Below are 21,070 nucleotides of genomic sequence, written 5' to 3' on the forward strand. Positions count from 1 at the left end.
AAACCCTGGAGCCAGCCCTAGCCATATCCCATCCGGTAAGAAGCTCCAGAGTAGCAGCAGCAAGAGGACTGTACTGCACACGTCTCACAGACAATGCGTTTCTCCCGCCAGTCCATAGTTCATAAGCACATGTGCACACTCTGGCAGGGCGCTCAGAAAAGCAACAGCACCGGCAGGGAGATGGCGCCACTAAACACCTAGTCAACACTTCCGTAGTAGTGGGATCAGGCCTTTAAGAAGCACATGCACACCCCAGGGCAAGTTACAGCACCCCTGGAATAAACTCTAGTGAGCTAGAGTTGCCACAAGTGCCGAGTCAAGGGAAGTCTAATCTGTCTGGCTAACACCAGAACCAACCCTGCCCTAAGCTCGATGGGCTGCCAGCAGGATATTTTTGTGAACTGATAAATAATTCAGCTTCATAAAATCCTGCACAGCCTGGAGCCAGTAAGTTGCTTTGTTAGGTGGGTAAAATATCTTTAGTTTTTTCGTTATTTTCACTCACTGAAAAGCAGGCGAGTGGGTTCTGTGCCTGAGCTGGTATCTGTTCAAGAGAATTTTGCTTGTCTGGTAAAAATTAATGTAATCACATAATGAAAGTGCTGTTGGGGACCCCCCCACACACCTGTTTATGAACGGCCCAACTACCTGAAAGTCTCCCCAAACGTTTTACATGGATAAATTATTGAAACAAAGTGACCATCTCTCCAGCAGCACAAGAGATTGCCCAGAACTGTCCTGCCCCATGCTGGATCTCCATGCCCATAAGTGCCACTCTGAGATCAGCAAAGGACACAGACTATTCCATCCATCGCCAGGTCACCAGTCCCAATACAGCTCAGGAGCAGTGAGAGAAAGTTGTTGCCCTCTGGCGACTGTTCTGTGCCCACTGTGAAACGAGCTGGTGCCTGGTGGGCTCAGTCCAGCCCCTAAAAGGCAGGCGTACAACAGCCCAGAAACCTGCATCAGAAGAGGCCGTCTCAGGAGCGTGGCTGCGTGCTGACTGAACGACTCCTTATCCCTGGGGACGGGCCTGTCTCTAAGTTACTCATCACCATGGCGAAGTGCCTCCCCCCTCGTGGGACCCCAGAGCCCCAGTTCCAGCCTGAGCCCGAACATCTACACTGCAATTAAACAGCCCCTTAGCCTGAGCCCTGCAAACCAAGGCAGCGGACGCGGGCCAACTGCACATGTTCAGCTGCAGTGTAGACGTACCCATAGCCACTTCTTGCTCCACTTAACTATAGTTCTTTATTACGACAAGCATTTTCCTACCCCCTCACTCTCCACCCTCCCTCTGCTCCTCTCTCACTCACTTTCCCCAAATCCTCTCTCTAGCCACTCCCTCCTTGTATCTCTGTTGCCTTCCAAACAGCTGCTGCTGCATCCCCTGCTGCTCCCTGCCACACCTTCCCCTGCTACCAGCCCTACTGCCAAGTGCCCTCATCTTCCCCATCGAGGCAGAACAGACGGGGCACATACATACAACACATACAGTGAAACATGTCCGGAGGCCCCCACATTACGTGTCACTTCAGCAGACCACTGGGATGGTTTGGCACCAGCCCCCCATACACAGACCATGCCCAAGTCACACAGCACAAGTCCACAGCTTTCTGATGGCCCGAGGTGCGGTGCCAGTGAGGTGCGGGCACAGAACGCTGCAGTGTATAGGGTTGGGGAGAGCCCCTTCAAATAGTTTGGATGCTTTCTTGTGGGCTTCCTTGTTTCCTGTCGCAGAACGTTCTAGATCCTAACAGAGCAGCCGTGTGTAGCTAGGCCTGGTATGTGTGCATAGCAGGACGTGCATTAGCAGTCACAGCCTGCTAATGCACGTCCCCAATGCAGGGCTGGAGCGACAATGCTGTCGTTATACACGGTAATCAACTGACATAGCAACACAGCTGCACATGGAGCCTTACAGATCTCTAAGGGGGCAGATCCCTGCTTGTAACTGGGCTGGCTGCCTCTGGTGTGCCCCCTTGTGGCCTAGGGTCCTGCTACAGGCAGTCTGCCTCAGTTTCTCCTCTTGAACTGTTCAAATAAACTTCACTTCAGACTTTTTCGTGGTCAAAAAATACCCCTCCTTGGTTTATTAATATAAAATCAACTGTGAATAAAACACAACCTCCCCCAACCCAAGTCCATGCATAGGTCCACACAAGCCAAGGTTTCTCTTCCAACTCCCAGGCCTTCCTGCCTGGGGTCTTTGCAGGCTCTCCCCGCCCTGCTGCTTGGAGAGCTTCCCTCACTCTCTGCAGACTGAGCTCTGCCTCCTTCATGGCAGCCTCTTGCTGCTCTTTATAGGGCAGACCCCCTGATCTCTCCCAGGTGGGGCTCATTCTCTGATCAGAGCTGGCCTGTCACACTGTCCCAAAGGCCTTGCAATCTAAACAGAAAACACACCCAGAAGATTAAAGTTACGCATCTGCTCATGTACCTCCAGAATTGGGACCTAAACTCCTTCATGCTCACTCTGCACCACAGAGGAAGGGCCGGTGTTTAAGCACCGGGACTGTTTGGGTGAATTCTTCTTCACACAAAAAAACAGCTTACAAGAAGTGGAAGATTGGACAAATAACCAGGGAGGAGTATAAAAGTATTGTTCAGGCAGGCAGGAGTGAAATTAGGAAGGCCAAATCACGCTTGGAGTTGCAGCTAGCCGGAGATGTTAGGAGTAACAAGAAGGGTTTCTTCAGATATGTTAGCAACAAGAAGAAAGTCAAGGAAAGTGTGGGCCCCTTGCTGAATGAGGGAGGGAACCTAGTGACAGAGGATGTGGAGAAAGCTAGTGTACTCAATGCTTTTTTTGCCTCTGTCTTCACAGACAAGGTCAGCTCCCAGACAGCTGCACTCTGCAGCATGGTATGGGGAGGAGGTGACCAGCTCTCTGTGGAGAAAGAAGTAGTTCGGGACTATTTAGAAAAGCTGGACGAGCACAAGTCCATGGGGCCGGATGCGCTGCATCCGAGGGTGCTAAAGGAGTTGGCTGATGAGATTGCAGAGCCATTGGCCATTATCTTTGAAAAATCATGGCGATCGGGGGAGGTCCCAGATGACTGGAAAAAAGCTAATGTAGTGCCCATCTTTGAAGATCCAGGGAACTACAGGTCAGTCAGTCTCACCTCAGTCCCTGGAAAAATCATGGAACAGGTCCTCAAGGAATCAATTCTGAACCACTTAAAGGAGGGGGAAGTGATCAGGAACAGTCAGCATGAATTCACCAAGGGCAAGTCATGCCTGACTAACCTAATTGCCTTCTATGATGAGATAACCGGCTCTGTGGATGAGGGGAAAGCAGTGGATGTGCTATTTCTGGACTTTAGCAAAGCTTTTGATACAGTCTCCCACAGTATTCTTGCCAGCAAGTTAAAGAAGTCTGGGCTGGATGAATGGACGGTAAGGTGGATAGAAAACTGGCTAGATGGTCGGGCTCAACGGGTAGTGATCAATGGTTCCATGTCTAGTTGGCAGCCGGTATCAAGTGGAGTGCCCCAAGGGTCGGTGCTGGGGCTGGTTTTGTTCAATATCTTCATTAACAATCTGGAGGATGGCGTGGACTGCACCCTTAGCAAGTTTGCAGATGACATTAAACTGGGAGGAGTGGTTGATATGCTGGAGGGTAGGTATAGGATACAGAGGGACCTAGACAAATTAGAGGATTGGGCCAAAAGAAATATGATGAGGTTCAACAAGGACAAGTGCAGAGTCCTGCACTTAGGATGGAAGAACCCCATGCACTGCTACAGACTAGGGACCGAATGGCTGGGCAGCAGTTCTGCAGAAAAGGACCTAGGGGTTACAGTGGACGAAAAGCTGAATATGAGTCAACAGTGTGCCCTTGTTGCCAAGAAGGCTAATGGCATTTTGGGTTGTATAAGTAGGGGCATTTCCAGCAGATCGAGGGATGTGATCATTCCCCTCTATTCAGCACTGGTGAGGCCTCATTTGGAGTACTGTGTCCAGTTTTGGGCCCCACACTACAAGAAGGATGTGGATAAATTGGAGAGAGTCCAGCGGAGGGCAACAAAAATGATTAGGGGGCTGGAGCACATGACTTATGAGGAGAGGCTGAGGGAACTGGGATTGTTTAGCCTGCAGAAGAGAAGAATGAGGGGGGATTTGATAGCTGCTTTCAACTACCTGAAAGGGGGTTCCAAAGAGGATGGATCTAGACTGTTCTCAGTGGTAGAAGATGACAGAACAAGGAGTAATGGTCTCAAGTTGCAGAGGGGGAGGTTTAGGTTGGACATTAGGAAAAACTTTTTCACTAGGAGGGTGGTGAAGCACTGGAATGGGTTACCTAGGGAGGTGGTGGAATCTCCTTCCTTAGAGGGTTTTAAGGTCAGGCTTGACAAAGCCCTGGCTGGGATGATTTAGTTGGGTTTGGTCCTGCTTTGAGCAGGGGGTTGGACTAGATGACCTCCTGAGGTCCCTTCCAACCCTGAGATTCTATGATTCTGTCGCTGAGCTGAATGCAGAGGGACTCCTCCAGCTGGGACGGGAACATTGACCGGAGTTCAGTTTACACAGTTTTCATTACCCAGAAGGCCGGGTTCCTTGTCCTTATCTGAAATGCTGTGCACAAACAGCAGCACTGAAGAGCCCGGGTCAGTTGATGCTAAGGGGCTTTATCTAGCTAATGGGCTGTATCAGGAACGCTGACCCTGGAATCGAGACACTCAGTGATCTCAGATCCTCAGGCCTCTGCATCTTGTCACAGACACCAGCCAGTGACAGCTGGCCACGATGACACCACAGCTGGTGCGATTAAAAGGGAAAAGGAGAGCTGTTCTCATGCATCCCCTGAGCATCCCTCTGCCCCAGAGTCAGCTCCTCAGACCGGCCTTCTTGGCAGCATGTCAAGCTGTGTACAGATAACAGCAGCATTGATTTTGTGGGCTGATGGTCTGATTTGCAATGCACCCTGCTCATTGCTGAGTGCTTTCTGGCCGTGCTGGGTCATCTGCTGTGGGCACTGGGGTAAACCTGACTTGTCAGGCAGTGGGTAAAGTGGAGCCTTCTGCTATGCTCTAAAGAACAGGGGGTAAAGGCAGCATTTTAGGCCTGGCTCTTTATAATTTGTGTTTTCAACACAAGGGCGAATGACTTGCATTGGGGAGGGCTCCAAGGTCACCCAGAAACTGGAGCGACAAGAAGGGAGAGATAATTTATGAGAGTGTCTCACACCCACCAGTTCCAGCCTGGAGCATTTCTCAGACCATCCAGTAGCACCTCTCAACTCTGGGCCCAATCCTGGGCTGAGAGTCTCCTGCAACATGCTGCCCCATGGGAGCCAAGGATGCTCTGCACCTCACAGGAGCCAGTTGTTCAGTTTAACTCACCAGTACTTCAATTCCCATTGAAGCCAGCGAGTTCCAGTCTAGCAAACACCCCAGAATCGGGCCCCCACTGACGTCCACAATTGAATTTATATTTTTATTGGAAATATTTTTGTTCATAGGCAGGACGTTCCCCTCTCGGACACAGATGCGTCTAATGTCGAGCATTATCATTGTTGTGTACGGGTGAGGCAGTGACACTGCCCACTCAGGGTGCTGGCATGATGGCTGCCTTCCATTCAGGCTGCATGTGGGAACAATTACATGCCCCTGTCTTAGCAATAGTGGAAACAGTGGACAACCAGAGCCCAAGGGCTAGACTGTGTGCAAACCTGGGCAATGTCTGGGCCATGCGGTCCAAGAGGTGGGCAGATAAAGGCATGGGTGGGTGATTAATTTGATTTTGCTGTCGTGTGTCTGTGTGTGTGTAGGAGAGATGCAGGAGAAACCCCACAGAAACTGACAGAGAAGCAGCAGAAAGCCAAGGAGACAGCCAAAAGGCACTGTGGCCCTCAGAAAAAGTCTAGAAAGAGAGCTTTTGGGCTGAGTGCTGGCCGGCAAGAGGCTTGGTAGTGTGAACAAAAAACTGTCCCCTGCCGTTTGATTCCTACCTTGTTCAGAGAAACAGAACTTTGTACATCTTTGTAAATAAACAGGATGGCACCAAAGAAATACCTGACTCCATCATCAAGTTCTCTTCTTAATAGAAATAACCAGCAAGCCCCAAATATTGGTGAACTGCTCATGTCAAAAGAGGTAACATAATTATTTATTATTTGTATCGTGGTCGCCTAGAAGCCCCAGTCACGGACCAAGTCCCCAGCATAGCAGGCACTGTACAAAAACAGAACTATAACCCCTGCCCAAAAGTACTTACAATCTAAGTATAACCAAATGTTCTCTGGAAAGAAACTCCCTGGGCAGCAGGAGCTGACCTAAAAGTCAAACGTTACATCAGAGTCAATGGAGACAAATGTGAGAATGACCCTCAGAGGCTACGTCTAGACTATGAATGAGGGGTGTGATTCCCTTGCTCATATGCCAATACTCGTGGGAGTTCAATGAGAGGTAGCATGTGTATAAAGAGCAGTGTTGCCAAGGTAGCACGGGTAGTGGCAGCTGGGTTTGTACTCAGCATGGCTCAGCCTTGCCTCCACTGCTACTACTGCTGCTGCGGCTACACTGCCATTTATACACAAGCCACCTCGAAGAGTATGTGCACATGAGCACAGCATTCAGTGTGGACGTTGCATGAATGATACCAAGCAGGGCTAGAGGGCTCCAGCTCACACAGAGACAGAGACCTGCTCAATGGACAAAGAGCTGGGGCAGAGCTGCTTGAAATATTCTGAGCAACACTTTTTTTTTTTTACAGGGGGGGAGAAAACAAACAACCAAAACAGACAATTTGGTGGAAAATTTCATTCTGGTCAAAATGTTCCATTTTTCCAGTGATAAAACATCCCCATATTGATTTCCAAAAATTGTCCTTGAAAACCAAAAAAATGCTGGGGTTGGTTTCTGTTTGTCCTGAAATAAAATACAATTTGCAGGGAATTCAGGGAAAAAATTGAACATTTTTCAAAATTTCCCCACAAAAAATAACTGGCTTTTTTTGACCAGCTCTAGTCAGGAGCAGCCCTGAAGAAGCATCGCTCTGAAGAGTGGCTGGGAATTACTGAGAGGGATGGATGGACAGAAGCAGCTCTGGGGCTGGGAACAGCTGCGCAGACGGGTGAACAAAGAACAGCAATGCCGAAGAGGCCTTTGCATAGCAGTGGGTGGGAAATAGACGATACAGGGAGAGGACCAGTAATGAAGAAGCCTTAGTTCCATGGGGAATGGTCGATATGCATCTTGGCAGGGGGTTGGACTAGATGACCCTTGTGGTCCCTTCTAACCCTCTGATTCTATAGACAGAGGGACAGAAGCAGTTCCAAGAGGTCAGGGTCTAAGATAATTTCACAGTAGGAGGTGTCCTCTATGTGCAAAAGAATACTCACAGGACTTGCTAACTATTCCCAAGTTTATGAGCATGCTGAGCTATATCGGCCAGGGACATAGCAATAGCTCGCTGAGACTGGATCTGGACCTGAATCCAATGGCTCTGCCCTTGGATAACATCCCACAATAGGGGTAGATACTAGTAAACGTCGTATCTTTATTTCTCTGGTAACCATTTCTGATTTTTATGCCTCATTACTTGTACTCACTTAAAACATCTCTCTTTTTATAACTAATAAACTGTTTTACTATTTTATCTAATCCAGCATGCTTAAATTGAAGTGTCTGGGTAACTACTGAAGATAATAAGATGGCATGTTATTCCCTTAAAGGAATAATGGATTTAATATATGTGTACTGTGTCCAGGAGAGGGCTGGACAGTGCAGGACATACATGTCTGGGGGAAGATCTGGGACTGGGGATATGTTGGGGTCACCCTGCAGTATAACCCAGGCTGGTGAGAGCCAAGGTGTAGCTGGCAGGCTGCAGTTACGCACAGACACTCAGGGGTGACCTGCAGGCTGTTTGTGAGTGGCCCAGGTGGGAGCTACTTCAGCAAGGCATATGAGGCACCCAAGGTTGCAGGGCCGGGGTGATACAGCCCCCTGCTGGTCTGGATTGTGCCCTGGTATGTCACACTATAATCTCCTTTGCTGCAGATTGAGCCCCAATGGACCTACCGAACAATGGATCACTGTCCTCTTTATAACAGTCCTTAACATATTTGAAGACTGTTATCAGGTCCCTCCTCAGCAGTCTTTTCTCAGGACTAAAAATGCCCAGTTTTCTTAACCTTTCCTCATCGGTCAGGTTTTCGAAACCTTTTTTCATTTTTGTCGCTCTCCTCTGAACTCTCTGCAATTTGTCCATCTCTTTCCTAAAGTGTGGCACCGATTATTGAACACAGTACTCCAGCGAAGGTCTCGCCAGTGCCAAGGAGAACAGGACAGTTGCCTCCTAAGTCTTACATACAACACTCCCGTTAATACACCTCAGAATGATATTAGCCTTTTTCGCAGCTGAATCACATTGTTGGCTTCTACTCAATTTGTGATCCACTATAGCTCCCAGATCCTTTTCAGCTCTCGTGCCACTCCTAGCTAGTTATTCCATACTCTGTGGCTGTGATTGTTCCTTTCTAAGTGCAGTGCTTTGCATTTCTCCTTAGTGAATTTCATCTTCTTGATTTCAGTCCAATTTTCCAACTTGTCAAGCTTGTTACGAATTCTAATCCCGTCTTCCAAAATTCTTGCTACCCCTCCCATCTTTCATATTTTCCACTCCATTATCCAAATCATTAATGCAAATATTGAATAGTACGGGACCCAAGACAGACCCCAACAGGACCCCACTAGATACACCCTCCCAGTTTCACAGGAAACCATTCATAACTACTCTAAGTATGGGGTTTTTCAACCAGTTATGCACCCATCTTATAGTAATTTCATGTAGTCCACATTTTCCTAGTTTGCTTATGAGAATGTCACATGGAACTGTGCCAAAAGCTTTACTAACATCAAGATACAGTAAAAGCTGTGTTATCCGGCACTTTGCCAACCAGAAAGCTCTATAAACTGGCATTTCTGATCTTCAATAGGGACTGGTTGGTGCGGGGCCAACAGACTCCCTACCTGGCTCTGCATGGCTCCCCGGAAGCGGCAGCATGTCCCTGCTGCCCTAGGTGGTAGAACAGCCAGGGGGGCTTGTGCACTGCCCTGCCTCACCCTGCCCTGAGCACTAGCTCCACAGCTCCCATTGGCCAGGAACCGCGGCCAATGGGAGCTGCGGGGGGTGTGCCTGTGGGCGGAGGCAGCATGCAGAGCTACCTGGCCATGCCTCTGCCTAGGAGTAGCAGGGACATGTCTCCGCTTCTGTGGAACCACCCGAAGTGAGCACCACCCAGATCCAGTACCCCGAAACTCCTCCCATGCCCCAGCCCCCTGCCCCAAGCCCCCTCCTGCATCCAAACTCCCTCCTAGAGCCTGCGCCCTGCACCCCTCCTGCGCCCCAACCCCCAGACCTGAGCACCCACCCCCCAAACTCCCTCCCTCTTAGTTAACTGGAATTTTTGACTTACCGGCACCCCCCCCATTCTCCCAATATGCCGGATAACTGCCTCCCCCCCATCCACTAGGCCAGTAGCCCTGTCAAAGAAGTTAATTGGGTTGGTTTGGCATGATTTGTCCTTGACAAATCCATGCTGGCTATTCCTTATAACCCTATTATCCTCTAGGTGCCTACAAACTGATTGTTTAATTATTTGTTCCAGTATCTTTCCAGGCATCAAAGTTAGGCTGACTAGTCTATAATTCCTCTTTCTTCCCCATTTGAAGCTATGTTTGCCCTTCTCCAGGCCTCTGGGACTTCACCCATCCTCCATGTAGAAGATAATCACTAACGGGCTGGTGCTCTGCCATAGGCTTCCTGTGTGACGCTGGGCCTGCGCCTGAGTTCTCCATCTGCACCAGGGAGATAACAGCCACACACAGCCTGATGGGGGTGTGTGAGGACAACATTAGAGATTGTGAGGTGCTCAGATACTGCGGCAGTGGGGGGTCATATAACGAGCATAGAGAGATATTCTTCTTCTGGTCTTTCATTCCTTACCAATAAAATCAGCGCTCATTTAAACTCTCATGGCAAACTTCATTATGGTCAGCCATTTAAAACACTCTTCATCCACTGGGCTGGCTCTGCAGTGCCTCACACCTGTGCTAAGTGGGTGTCAAACACCACCCAATCAGACTGCAAGCTGCACAGCATGCAGAGGGCACTGTCTTTGCAGCCTGTCAATTGTATGAGATGGCTTAAGCAGGTGGAACCCCCTTTACCGTTTGCTTTGATAGCCGCTGGTAAATAAGTGAGATCCATCCTTTCACCTGAAGAGCTCCCTGAGAACCTGCTGATTCCATACCCGGGGAGTGTCAGGGAGACTGATTCAAATGCCAGAGCCCCGCAGGGTGCTAATCTGCCAGATAAGCTCCGACTAAGCCACCATCTCTATAGTTATTTCTACTCTCTGAGCTCTGGCAGTTCAACACATTCCAGATCCAAGCATCCGCACCAGAACAGGAACAATTTCACAAGTCATCCTGCCTGAGTGGTTCAGCCACGTTGTGTCTGAGCAAGGCTGCAGCTTGCGGGCTGGTTGCTCACTTTAAGTTTCACAGCCTCACCTCCAAGACAAACAGGTCTAATGCAAAAGCTGTCGTTTCCACCTGAAAGCTGGCTAAGGGGAGAAAAGTCTGCTGGAGATGACAGAGCAGAAAACCAGCAATCAACGGAATCCCCCTTGGAGCTCACAAGTCTGTGCAGCTGCTAGGCAAAAATTTGAACAGACTCTAATCTCTGGTAATACAAACACGGCGGTGGAAGCTGTCACCGCTCATGCTAAACCCTGTGTTCCATATGCTGGAGACCCTGCAGAATGGTGGAAATGGCAGGCACCCGAATCTTGCTACTACCATAACCCAGGGTGGCGGGGGAAGGGAGGTTGTCTTCCTCTGCAGCCCGAGGCACAGTCAGTTGCAGGTTTAAACTAGTTTAAATGGTGGATTCTCAGTAACTTGAAATCTTTAGACCATGGTTTGAGGACTTGAGTAACTCAGCCAGAGGTTAGGGATCTATTACTGGAGTGGGTGAGTGAGGTTCTGTGGCCTGCGATGTGCAGGAGGTTCGACTAGATCAGGGGAAGGCAACCTATGGCACAGGTGCCGAAGGCGGCACACAAGCTGATTTTCAGTGACACTCACTCTGCCTGGGTCCTGGCCATTGGTCCGGGGGGCTCTGCATTTTAATTTAATTTTAAATGAAGCTTCTTAAACATTTTAAAAACCTTATTTACTTTACATACAACAATAGTTTAGTTATATATTATAGACTTATAGAAAGAGACCTTCTAAGAACGTTAAAATGTATTACTGGCCCGTGAAACCTTAAATGAGAGTGGATGAATGAAGACTCGGCACAGCACTTCTGAAAGGTTGCCAACCCCTGACTAGATGATCATCATGATCCCTGCTGATCTTAGAGTCTATAATGCAGTTAAGGCAAAAGAGACTTAGGTTTAGTTCCTGGCCTTGCAACAGACTTGGAGTTAGGTGCCTACTTACCTTTGAGGATCTGGCCTTCATCTTTCTGTGCCTCTGTTCCCTTTCTTACTGCAGGGAAAACTGCGTTAACTCAACGGGACGGGGGAAAGTAATGAATGTTTGTGAGCTATTGAGATACCGTGACAATGAAAGCGTTGGAAAGAGATGACAGATTTTCTGGTCTCTCTTCCCAGCAGTCTGAGACTCTGCTTGCTTGTGCTGAGGATCTACTCAGCTCAGAGAGTCTGGCTGCTCCCAGATGGTGTAGAAAGCCTAGGGCCAAATTCCTCCCTGGTGCAACTCTGTTCATTTAAATGGATGTATGCCCGGGATAAAATTGGCCTCCATCATTTTAAAAAGTGCAATTTGTCCTTACTCTGGTTCAAACATTAAATACAGCATTTCCATGCCATCTGGCTGTACGTTGCGTAGAACGATACACTAGGGCAGGCTTTGATCTCTGTAACAGTGGAATTCTGGAGTAACTCTACTGTTCTCCAGCCTATAGAAATCAGAATTCAGCTCACTATTTTCATTGAAAGTAGCTTCAGTTCTCAGTCGCTCTAAATCCCATATGAAGCCCCTTTATGCTGACAGGGTGGGGTAAAGCAGCCTTTATGTAAATAAGAACTGAGGTCCCATGTGTCACTGACACCACAGAATTGTCATTGTTTTGATCCCATTGCATGCGTCTATCTCGGCTCTAATACAGTTTTACGATGGTGCATATTTCTGAAACAGATTTTTAAACTGCAAACCAATGTAACATAATTTTAAATGGATGTTGCTTGGAATGAATTCACATAAATCTGATAGTGATTGTCCCCAAATGTCTGACTCTGCAGCCACATTCATATCTGGTATTCAATTAATTTTAATATCTGACAATTCCACGATGTGGATTTATCTCATGCCTAATATTTATTGCAGAGGTTTATTTGCACAAATCTCCAAATGTCACCCTATCCACAAACAATGGAGTTTTAAATCCTGCTTCACATCCTCTTGTCTAGGACATTATAGTACTTACTCTGAATGATGCCTGTCAATTCCACTGAACAGCTCCCACAGCTCCTCTGAGCTTAAAATACCATCAGCAAAATAGTTCTTAAACTCTTCAAATGACAGCTTGCCATCGTCTGCATGTAAATAAAAGGAGAGGAATAATTATACAGCTGCAAAGAGAAGTGAATCAGGCCATGTAAAGTCTATACAAGAAGAGTGGGCTGACTGGGAGTGTTCTGGATGGTCACAGACATTTCAATGGAACCACATTCCATCAAAATACACAGGGCTGTCAAAACAGAAATACATGATGAAATCAAGTTGATTTCCCCAGAATTTTGTTTTGGAAGAGACGCAAGGAAAAAGAGCCCTGATACTGTCAAAACATCCCAGTGACATTTGGGGAAGGAAACGTTTTGATTTTGCATTTTGAAAGAACTTTTCATTTCCCATTTGTTTACATTATAAGACAAACACATTTTTAAAGGTGAATTTTGTCAAAACAAAACTTTTGAAGTGAACTGAAACAAAAATTGGGCAGCGAGGGGTGGGGGGGTTTTCCTTCAGAGTGTTTCAAAGTTTTCAGTTATCACCATACACTAAACCCACCAACCCAAATGAGACCAAAGTATTAAGCCCCCAGTTCTCGCTCCGATTCAGAATGAAGTCAGATTTTGCAGTCTACAATCCTTCACCAAGCAGAACTTCTGTTCTCTGCACAGCTCTAATAATAAATAATAATAACAACGCTTAGTCCTTCTATAGCTCGTTCCAGGCGAGGCCCACAAAGCATACCACAAGCATGCAGTAATTAGCCTCCCAAAATGCCTGTAGTTCAGTATTATCATCCCATTCTAAGAAAGGAAAATCTAAGGACCAAATCCCTGACACTGAGATCTGCTGGGCTAGTGACAGTCTCCCAAAGGAAGCTGCTGAAGCCCCATCCCCGAGGGCATTTCAAACTAAGCTTGACAGCAAACTCGTGAAGATTTTCAAAAGGGACAGGTGATTACGCACGTCTGTCTTTAGCAGTCCAATGTGAGGCGCCTTAAAGGGGGCTGCTTTTCAGAGGACAAGGGCGCAGCATATCAGTTGTCTCACAGTGGGTTCCTAAGAACTGAGATTCCCCAGATCACTTGCCACAGGTGAAAATCTTGGGCTAACCAAAGCAAAGGGAATAACCCAGCTCAGAAAGAGGAATTAGGAGGAGGGCTTAACAGGCTTTTGGCCTCTGAATTCTATGCCTTGATTCCCCTCTCACTCATACCACTGTAGAGCAACAGTAATGCCAAAGGAACCAGTGGGGTGATACCTGTGTAACGCTGGTGCGAGCGAGTGGCAATTCAGATGAAGAAATAGAGAAGTTACCATGAGTCAGTGGACGTGCCAGGAACAGAACCCTGGGCGTCCTGATCCCCAGACCCTACCTACTAGTGGTCACATCTTGAGGGAGCCAGCATATTATTATCCAAACTGGAGTTTAAGAAGGATGCCAGGGCTAACATCCAACTCTTGCAAAAAGTGTCATGGGACGCCTCAGGCACACAAGTGACTGTTATCTTCTGCCTTGCTGCAGGGCTGCCCCGGGGGGGAGGCAATTTGCCCCAGGCCCCCACGAGAATATAGTATTCTATAGTATTGCAACTTTTTTTTATGGAAAGGGCCCCCAAAATTGCTTTGCCCCAGGCCCCCTGAATCCTCTGGGCGGCCCTGCCTTGCTATATAACAGTGGAAAAGAGTAAAATACAGTTCTCCCCCTTCTATGCCAGCAAACGCAGCAACCAGATGCTGCTTGGCAAATGATCAGAGAAACGTAACAGCCAGGAATCCAGTTGTGGGGGCAGGGTATCGGAGCCCACAGCTCCCCTTTGAATGTGGCTCTGAGCCCTTTGGCTGCTGTTGCTGCAAAATGCATTTGTAAGGCAAAGTCTCCTTTCCCCACCTTGTCAGGGCCACTCAGCAGAGAGATTTCTGGGAGGACACTTGACACTACAAGAACGAGGAGAACTTGTGGCACCTTAGAGACTAAACATTTTATTTGGGCATAAGCTTTTGTGGGCTAAAACCCACTTCATCGGATGCATGCAGTGAAAAATACAGTAGGAAGATATATATATACACAGAGAACAGGAAAAAATGGGTGTTGCCATACCAACTCTAACAAGACTAATCAATTAAGCTTGGACTATTATCAGCAAGAGGAAAAAAACTTTTGTAGTGATAATCAGGATGGCCCATTTCCAACAGTTGACAAGAAGGTGTGAGTAACAGTAGGGGAAAATTAGCATGGGAAAACAGTTTTTACTAAACCTTGACACTACGTGGTTCATCTCTTAAATACAGACATATTCCCATCAGAGTCCAGCCGACATAGCCAGCAGCTTCCAGCTGCTGGTGGTGGGGTGGGTGTGATACTGAACCCCATATTCATCATAGTAATATTATTATAATATAATTATGATGCATTTTGTACAAGATAAGTCATGTGAGGTGTGATTGGAAAAGTTATGATTTGCTGAATATGATTATCCTATTTGTATGCATGTATCATTTTTGTATCTGAAGTTATAAATACTGACTATGTATCTGTACTTCAGATATACTACACCTGGGTAATGCCCACTAGACAAGATGCTTTCAGTCTAGATCAGGGATCGGCAACCTTTGGCTCGTGGCTTGCCAGGGTAAGCACCCTAGCGGGCTGGGCCAGTTTGTTTACCTACCACGTCTGCAGGTTCGGCCTATCGCGGCTCCCACTGGCCACAGTTCCCTGCTCCAAGCCAATGGGGGCTGCAGGAAGTGGCGTGGGCTGAGGGATGACAAGGCAGGTAAACAAACTGGCCCGGCCTGCCAGAGAGCTTACCCTGGTGAGACGCGTGCCAAAGGTTGCCAACCCCTGGACTAGATAGCTGGTTGGGAAGGGCCTATTCAGGGCAATGAGCCATTAGGGAAAACAGTAGGCCTTAGGAGAAGCTTATCTCCTACCTGGTGAGTTCCTGGGAACCAGGGGAGGCTCTAGCAATTTCGCCGCCCCAAGCACGGCGGCACGCCGCAGGGGGCGCTCTGCCGGTCGCCGGTCCCACGGCTCCGGTGGACCTCCTGCAGACATGCCTGCAGAGGGTCCGCTGGTCCTGCAGCTCCGGTGGACCTCCCGCAGGCGCGCCTGCGGATGCTCCACTGAAGCCGTGGGACCAGCAGACCCTCCGCAGGCATGCCTGCGGGAGGTCCACCGGAGCCGCCTGCCGCCCTCCCGGCGACCGGCAGAGCGCCCCCCGTGGCATGCCACCCCAAGCACACGCTTGGCGTGCTGGGGCCTGGAGCCGCTCCTGCTGGGAACACTCCAGACAGCCTGTAAGTAATGGCTGCTATGACTCTACAAGGACATGTGACCAGGCCACATGATTCTGGAGTCCATCTTGGGATGTCAGTGTTTTTCCACAAACCAGTCTGGGAACCAAGTTTTGAAACAAAGGGTTCCCACCATATGCTAAAGCTATATAAGGCAGGGAGTGACATCATCTGTTGTTTTTCACTCTCTACACAAGAAGACTCCTAGAAACACCTGAGGAAAAAAGACTGAACTGGGGGAAGTGCTGGACCCAGGCTAAAGGGATTTCTAGCCTGTCTATGAAGACCTGAAAAACCCAAACTGTAAAGCTAATGCAGCTTGTGCCTTAAGAATCTACCTGTACCATCAGTTAGGGTGAGAATCTGCTATTCATATCCAACCTGTCTAGTATATTAAGCTTAGTTTGTGTTTTTGTATATTTGCTAGGTAATCTGCTTGGATCTGTTTGCTATCACTTATAACCACTTAAAATCTATCTTTTGTAGTTAATAAATTTATTTTATGTTTTAATCTAACCCAGTGAGTTTGAAGTGAAGCGTGTGGGAATCTTAGCTCAGAGAGGCTGTTGCATGTTTCTCTCCACATTGAGGGGGAGGCGAACTGGATAATAAATTCATATTGGTCGGGGTTTTGACCAGGGCAGGACGATACCCCTCTGGGGTCCTAAGCTAGAAAGCTGGCGGTTATTTTGGCTGTAGACTCTCTTTTGTTGGTTCACATGCAGTGGCTGGTCAGAGACCCTACATGTAACTGCAGCTGGGTGCGTCCCTACCTGTGTGGATGCTGGTGGAAGTGTAAGACCAGGAGTGTGTCTGCAGCTTGTCACAGCAGCACAGTGTGACAGGGAGCCCAGGCTGGTGGGTCAGAGGGCTCTACGGTACCCCAGTTCCAGGTGGCGCCCCAGGGGGAACCAGTCACAGTGGGTTCGCTTTGCTGAATGGCTTCTTGTTCCTCTCTGGGTTTGGGGCAAATCTTCTGCATTGCGGAGCTGGTAGGATGGTAACACATTGGGCTATGTGGCTTGTCATGTTCTATTTTCCCACAGGGCAGATGGGCAATGACCTGGGGGGAGATGGGGGTTCGCCTTCCCTGCAGCGGGTCACTTGCCAGGATTATCTGGGTAGATCTCACTTAAACATCTCCCTGACATTGCAGGGGTCTCAGGCACTGGGGCACCTCCGCCCCTCCTGCTCTCTGCCACAGTCCAGTCTCCTGTGGGTGTCATTCACTTTGGTCTCATTTCGGTTGTTGGGTTTAGTGTGTAGCTGCTGGGTACAGCTGGTGACCCATGATATACAGGAGGTCAGAATGGATGGTCTAGTGGTCCCTTCTGGCCCTAAACTCAATGACTATTAGCCAGGACAGGAGGGATTGCTAGAAGATTACTCCTCTCAAATTGTGTTTTCACCCATGGGTCCAGCACAATATTTCAAGGCCAATTTTTTTTCTGTCAGGCACATTTACTGCAGGGTCTAGAACTAGGGAAAACGAGGTATGGGCACAGCCCTCCACCCTGGGCCCTGTGGGACTGACAAGGACTTCACTGGAAAGGGACCTGTTGGTCCTAAAGGCTAACCAGGTAGCTGTGTGGCTGTGGTCTGACTATATGAGTTCTTCCAGTAGCAGCTGAGTCATACAGTCTCATTGAAGTCCCATAACAGCCAAAGTCAATGCACTGCAGGAAGCAGAACTCTTCTTTCTCCCCTGTTGTTTGCCTTCAGTCGTATAGGTGCTGGTGGGTGTAGGGTGGAATGAGATCTGGTGCAAGTGAGCTGAGGACGAGGCCCATAATGTGCATGTGTTGAAGTGTGCTTTGATTTCATTTCACTAGCCCTGGCCAACTGGAGGCCAGACGCCAGCTCTGGGCTACATGGGGGTCTGTTCTTGCTTTCGCATAGGCTGTGAATTTGCTTTCAGCGTGGGCCAGGGAGGATGCAACAACAGCCAAATTCAAGTGAAACCAGAAACAGCATCATGAAATGAATGTCAGGTTACAGGGAAAGAGCAAAGGCCTGGCCTGATATAGAGGTCAGCCTGGATAATGGAAACAAGCACAGGTATGGGTGCTGCAGGCAGGGATAGGCACTGATTGTCAGGTTATAGACAGGGGTTAGCCATCTCTCCTACTCCTCTGTTGTAACAAACCCAGATGCCTAGGGCTCTAGGTATAGCACAGGGCTCATGAGCTGGGACAATTTGAATGAGAATTCAAAATTTGCACAAAGTTCTGTGTGAGATTGGAAGGGCCTGAAGTACCAAACATCAGGAGAGCCAGGATGCCCTGAAAATGTGATCGCATTCATATGCACCTGGAATATGAAGGGCAGTATAGACAGAACCATACGAATTCTGCTCCATTGGGCTCTCAGCCCCAAAACACCTTATTTCATTTTAAATCTGCAGAAGGGAAGCTGGTTTTGGTGGCAGTTGATTATTTGCTGGGTTCACACAATTAGTAAAATGAGGTTCTCCAGAATAACACAGGGTAAGTTCTGTAAATACATCGCTACCCCCACACAAGCCAGTCAGACAGAGACCCTCATACAGCTGGGCCACAAACCAACCACAGATAAGGGGGCTAGGAGGAAACTTCCCCTAGGGGCAAGCTATTCTGTACTTGTCCAGGAGGGGGTGCTATTTCATGGGCTGCTGTCAAAGACGTCTACAGAGTAGGTGGGCCCCATGTCTAATTTGGACGGGCAACTTTTGTGCTCCATTTCTTTATCGCCCTAAAGGCTTTCCCAGAAGCAGCAGGGGAAGGAGGATGGGAAGGTTCATAGCTCTTTTCCTCACAGCCGATGAGATGTTTTTCTTTTCATTGTCACTTTATTGGCAGACACCTCCATAGGGAAAGAACTAAATCTACTTTCCTACAGGCAGCTTGGGAACAGGGATAAGATACAGTGTCCTGAGTACTCACCGTTCTTGTCGGCTCGTCGAAAAACCTGAAAAGAAAAACACAGAATGTGTTGTAACAACACTGGGGATAGAGGGCATCGTCTTTTCATTCCTGTGTGAGACAGAAAAGCACCAATCCCTGCTGCAGAGCAAATGAAGACACTCAATTTGCAGACCCCTAACGAGGCGCAAATCTACCCAAATGACTAGGGGTATGGCTACACAGCAGTGCCAAGGGCCGTGGATCAGGCTAGCCACCTGAGTATGTGCCAGCAGCTGGCCAGGATTGTACCTGGGATGGCTAGCTCAAGCCACAGCCTATGCCACTGCAGCCACAATGCTACTTTTAGAACACCAGCTGGAGCAGGGCTAGCATGTATCTGCCTGCCCACACAGGGATGCAGCCTCCCTGCTGCTGTGTAGACACATCCTTGGAGTGTTAATTACCAGTATGGGATGGGTTTGCTCAGAGGAGATTTTCCTTTGCAAACTATTCAAGCTGTTTCTCTCCTCCAATCTACAGAGCCCTGAGGATGCCTGTCTATGATTTAGCAAACTCCAGCATGTGCACAGAGCATCGTTTTGTTCCTCCGCTCACTTTAGAGTAGCGAGCATGGAGGGATCCAAACTAGAAAAGACCAGATTGCAGCATGTGGCCTGCAACATGCAACAAGCACGTGACCATGGTTGTTACTTCAAAGTCTTCAATGTTTCAGCTCCTTTAAACAAAATAATTACCATGATACCTAGCTCGTATAGAGGGATTTTCCCCCAGTAGATCTGAAAGTATTTTACAAAGGAAGTCGGTATCATTGTGCCCATTTTACGGAGAGGGAAACTGAGGCACAGAGCAGTGATTCACCCATGGTCACTCAGTAAGCTGTGGAGCCAGGAAGAGAACCCAAGTTTATTGAGGCCCATTCCAGTTCAGTGCACTCTCCACCAGGCCACACTTGCTTAAAAAGACAACAGCATTAAGCACTTAGTGCAGCACCTCCCACCTTTCACCTATCAGAAAAATCTCTGAGTAACAGCACTAAGGAAATGGGACTTCCCTTCCCTATATGATCTTCCTTAACAGCAGCACGCCCAGCAGCAAAACTCCTCCCCGTCTGGTGAGGGCAGAGCAGTAGCTGATTCTGTGCCCACTACAACATGCATTTAAGAGTCATTCTGGGTATGATGAAGGAGCTGGTTACAGAAAGTCAGTTTTCTGGCTAAAGTAATTCTGGATAATGGGGTAATCTGTTTCTTTGTTTCACGTCTGATACTATTTGTACTGATTTCTTTTGAGTCTGGTGAAAGAATATGGATAATACTAGGCAGGAGGTGGAAAATAAATTATCACTTGCTTTGACCTGCCACCCACACACCTCAAAAGCAGATGAGCTGAGCTAATGTTAAGGGGATCTCCCTCCACGCTTCATTCCTCTGGGACTGGCTGGTAATCAGTACACACTTGGCTGACTTCAGATGAATTTAGGAGGTTACAGTCTATCCTGTTCATTTGTAAGTTACACCAAAGATGCTGCAGTGTTATAATGTGCTGGGCTGTGAGTGCTCACAGCTGTATTGTGTTTGAGAGGTTATATCTGATCAAAGCTTGTGTGACTTTTAGTCACATTATAATGAAAACGTAAAAAGGGAAATAACTACACTGAGAGGCAGTCACTTCACAGGCTGTGCTCCTCGGTAACAAAACAGTGTTAGAAGTCCTGTCCAAACGGAACAGACCTCTGATCCATTCCATGTGAAAGCCCACCGTGGGCCATACACAACAGATCAATGGCCCATTCTATCAGCTAGCCCACCATGGGCCATACACAACAGATCAATGGCCCATTCTGCAGCTAGCCCACCGTGGGCCATACACAACAGATCAATGACCCATTCTGTCAGCTAGCCCACCATGGGCCAAACACAATAGAGCAATGGCCTATTCTATCTGCTAGCCAACTTTGGGCTACACCAGAGCACACCAATGACCCATTCCATCAGCTATCCCATGTTGGGCCATACAAGAGCAGACCAAGGACCCATCCCATTGGCTAGCCCACCTTGGGACATACACAATGGATCAGTGACCCATTCTGTCGGCTAGCCCACCTTGGGCCAGACCAGACCAAGGACCCATTCTGTCAGCTATCCCACCTTGCGCCACACCAGAGAAGACCAATGGTCTATCAAATCCACTACTCTGTGTCCATCAGTGTTCAGTTCCTGGTGCTCCAGAGGAAGATGTAAAAGCCACGTAGCTCCCTCAGTTGGGCAATACCAGCCATGGGGTGAATTGTTTACCACGTGCTATCTAACTAATCATCCCCACCACCACTTCCTGCAGCACAGTCCCTGGGTGTCTCCTAGCCCTGCCCTCCTCGTC

At 48.3% G+C, this 21,070-nt stretch overlaps 1 protein-coding gene across 1 annotated transcript in view; it reads right to left on the reverse strand.

Moving 5' to 3' along the window:
- The window catches only part of NECAB3 (N-terminal EF-hand calcium binding protein 3), a 125,075-nt gene that overhangs the window by 76,115 nt on the left and 27,890 nt on the right, over window positions 1-21,070 (reverse strand). Inside the window, exons 2-3 of the mRNA XM_039499328.1 lie at window positions 18,713-18,737; window positions 12,469-12,577 (exon numbers count right to left, since the gene is read on the reverse strand). Of these exons, the coding sequence (XP_039355262.1) occupies window positions 12,469-12,577; window positions 18,713-18,737 (134 nt within the window). The remainder of the gene's footprint in view (window positions 1-12,468; window positions 12,578-18,712; window positions 18,738-21,070) is intronic.

This window comes from Mauremys reevesii, linkage group 13 (assembly GCF_016161935.1).
Source record: "Mauremys reevesii isolate NIE-2019 linkage group 13, ASM1616193v1, whole genome shotgun sequence".
In the NCBI taxonomy this organism is placed as follows: domain Eukaryota; kingdom Metazoa; phylum Chordata; order Testudines; family Geoemydidae; genus Mauremys; species Mauremys reevesii.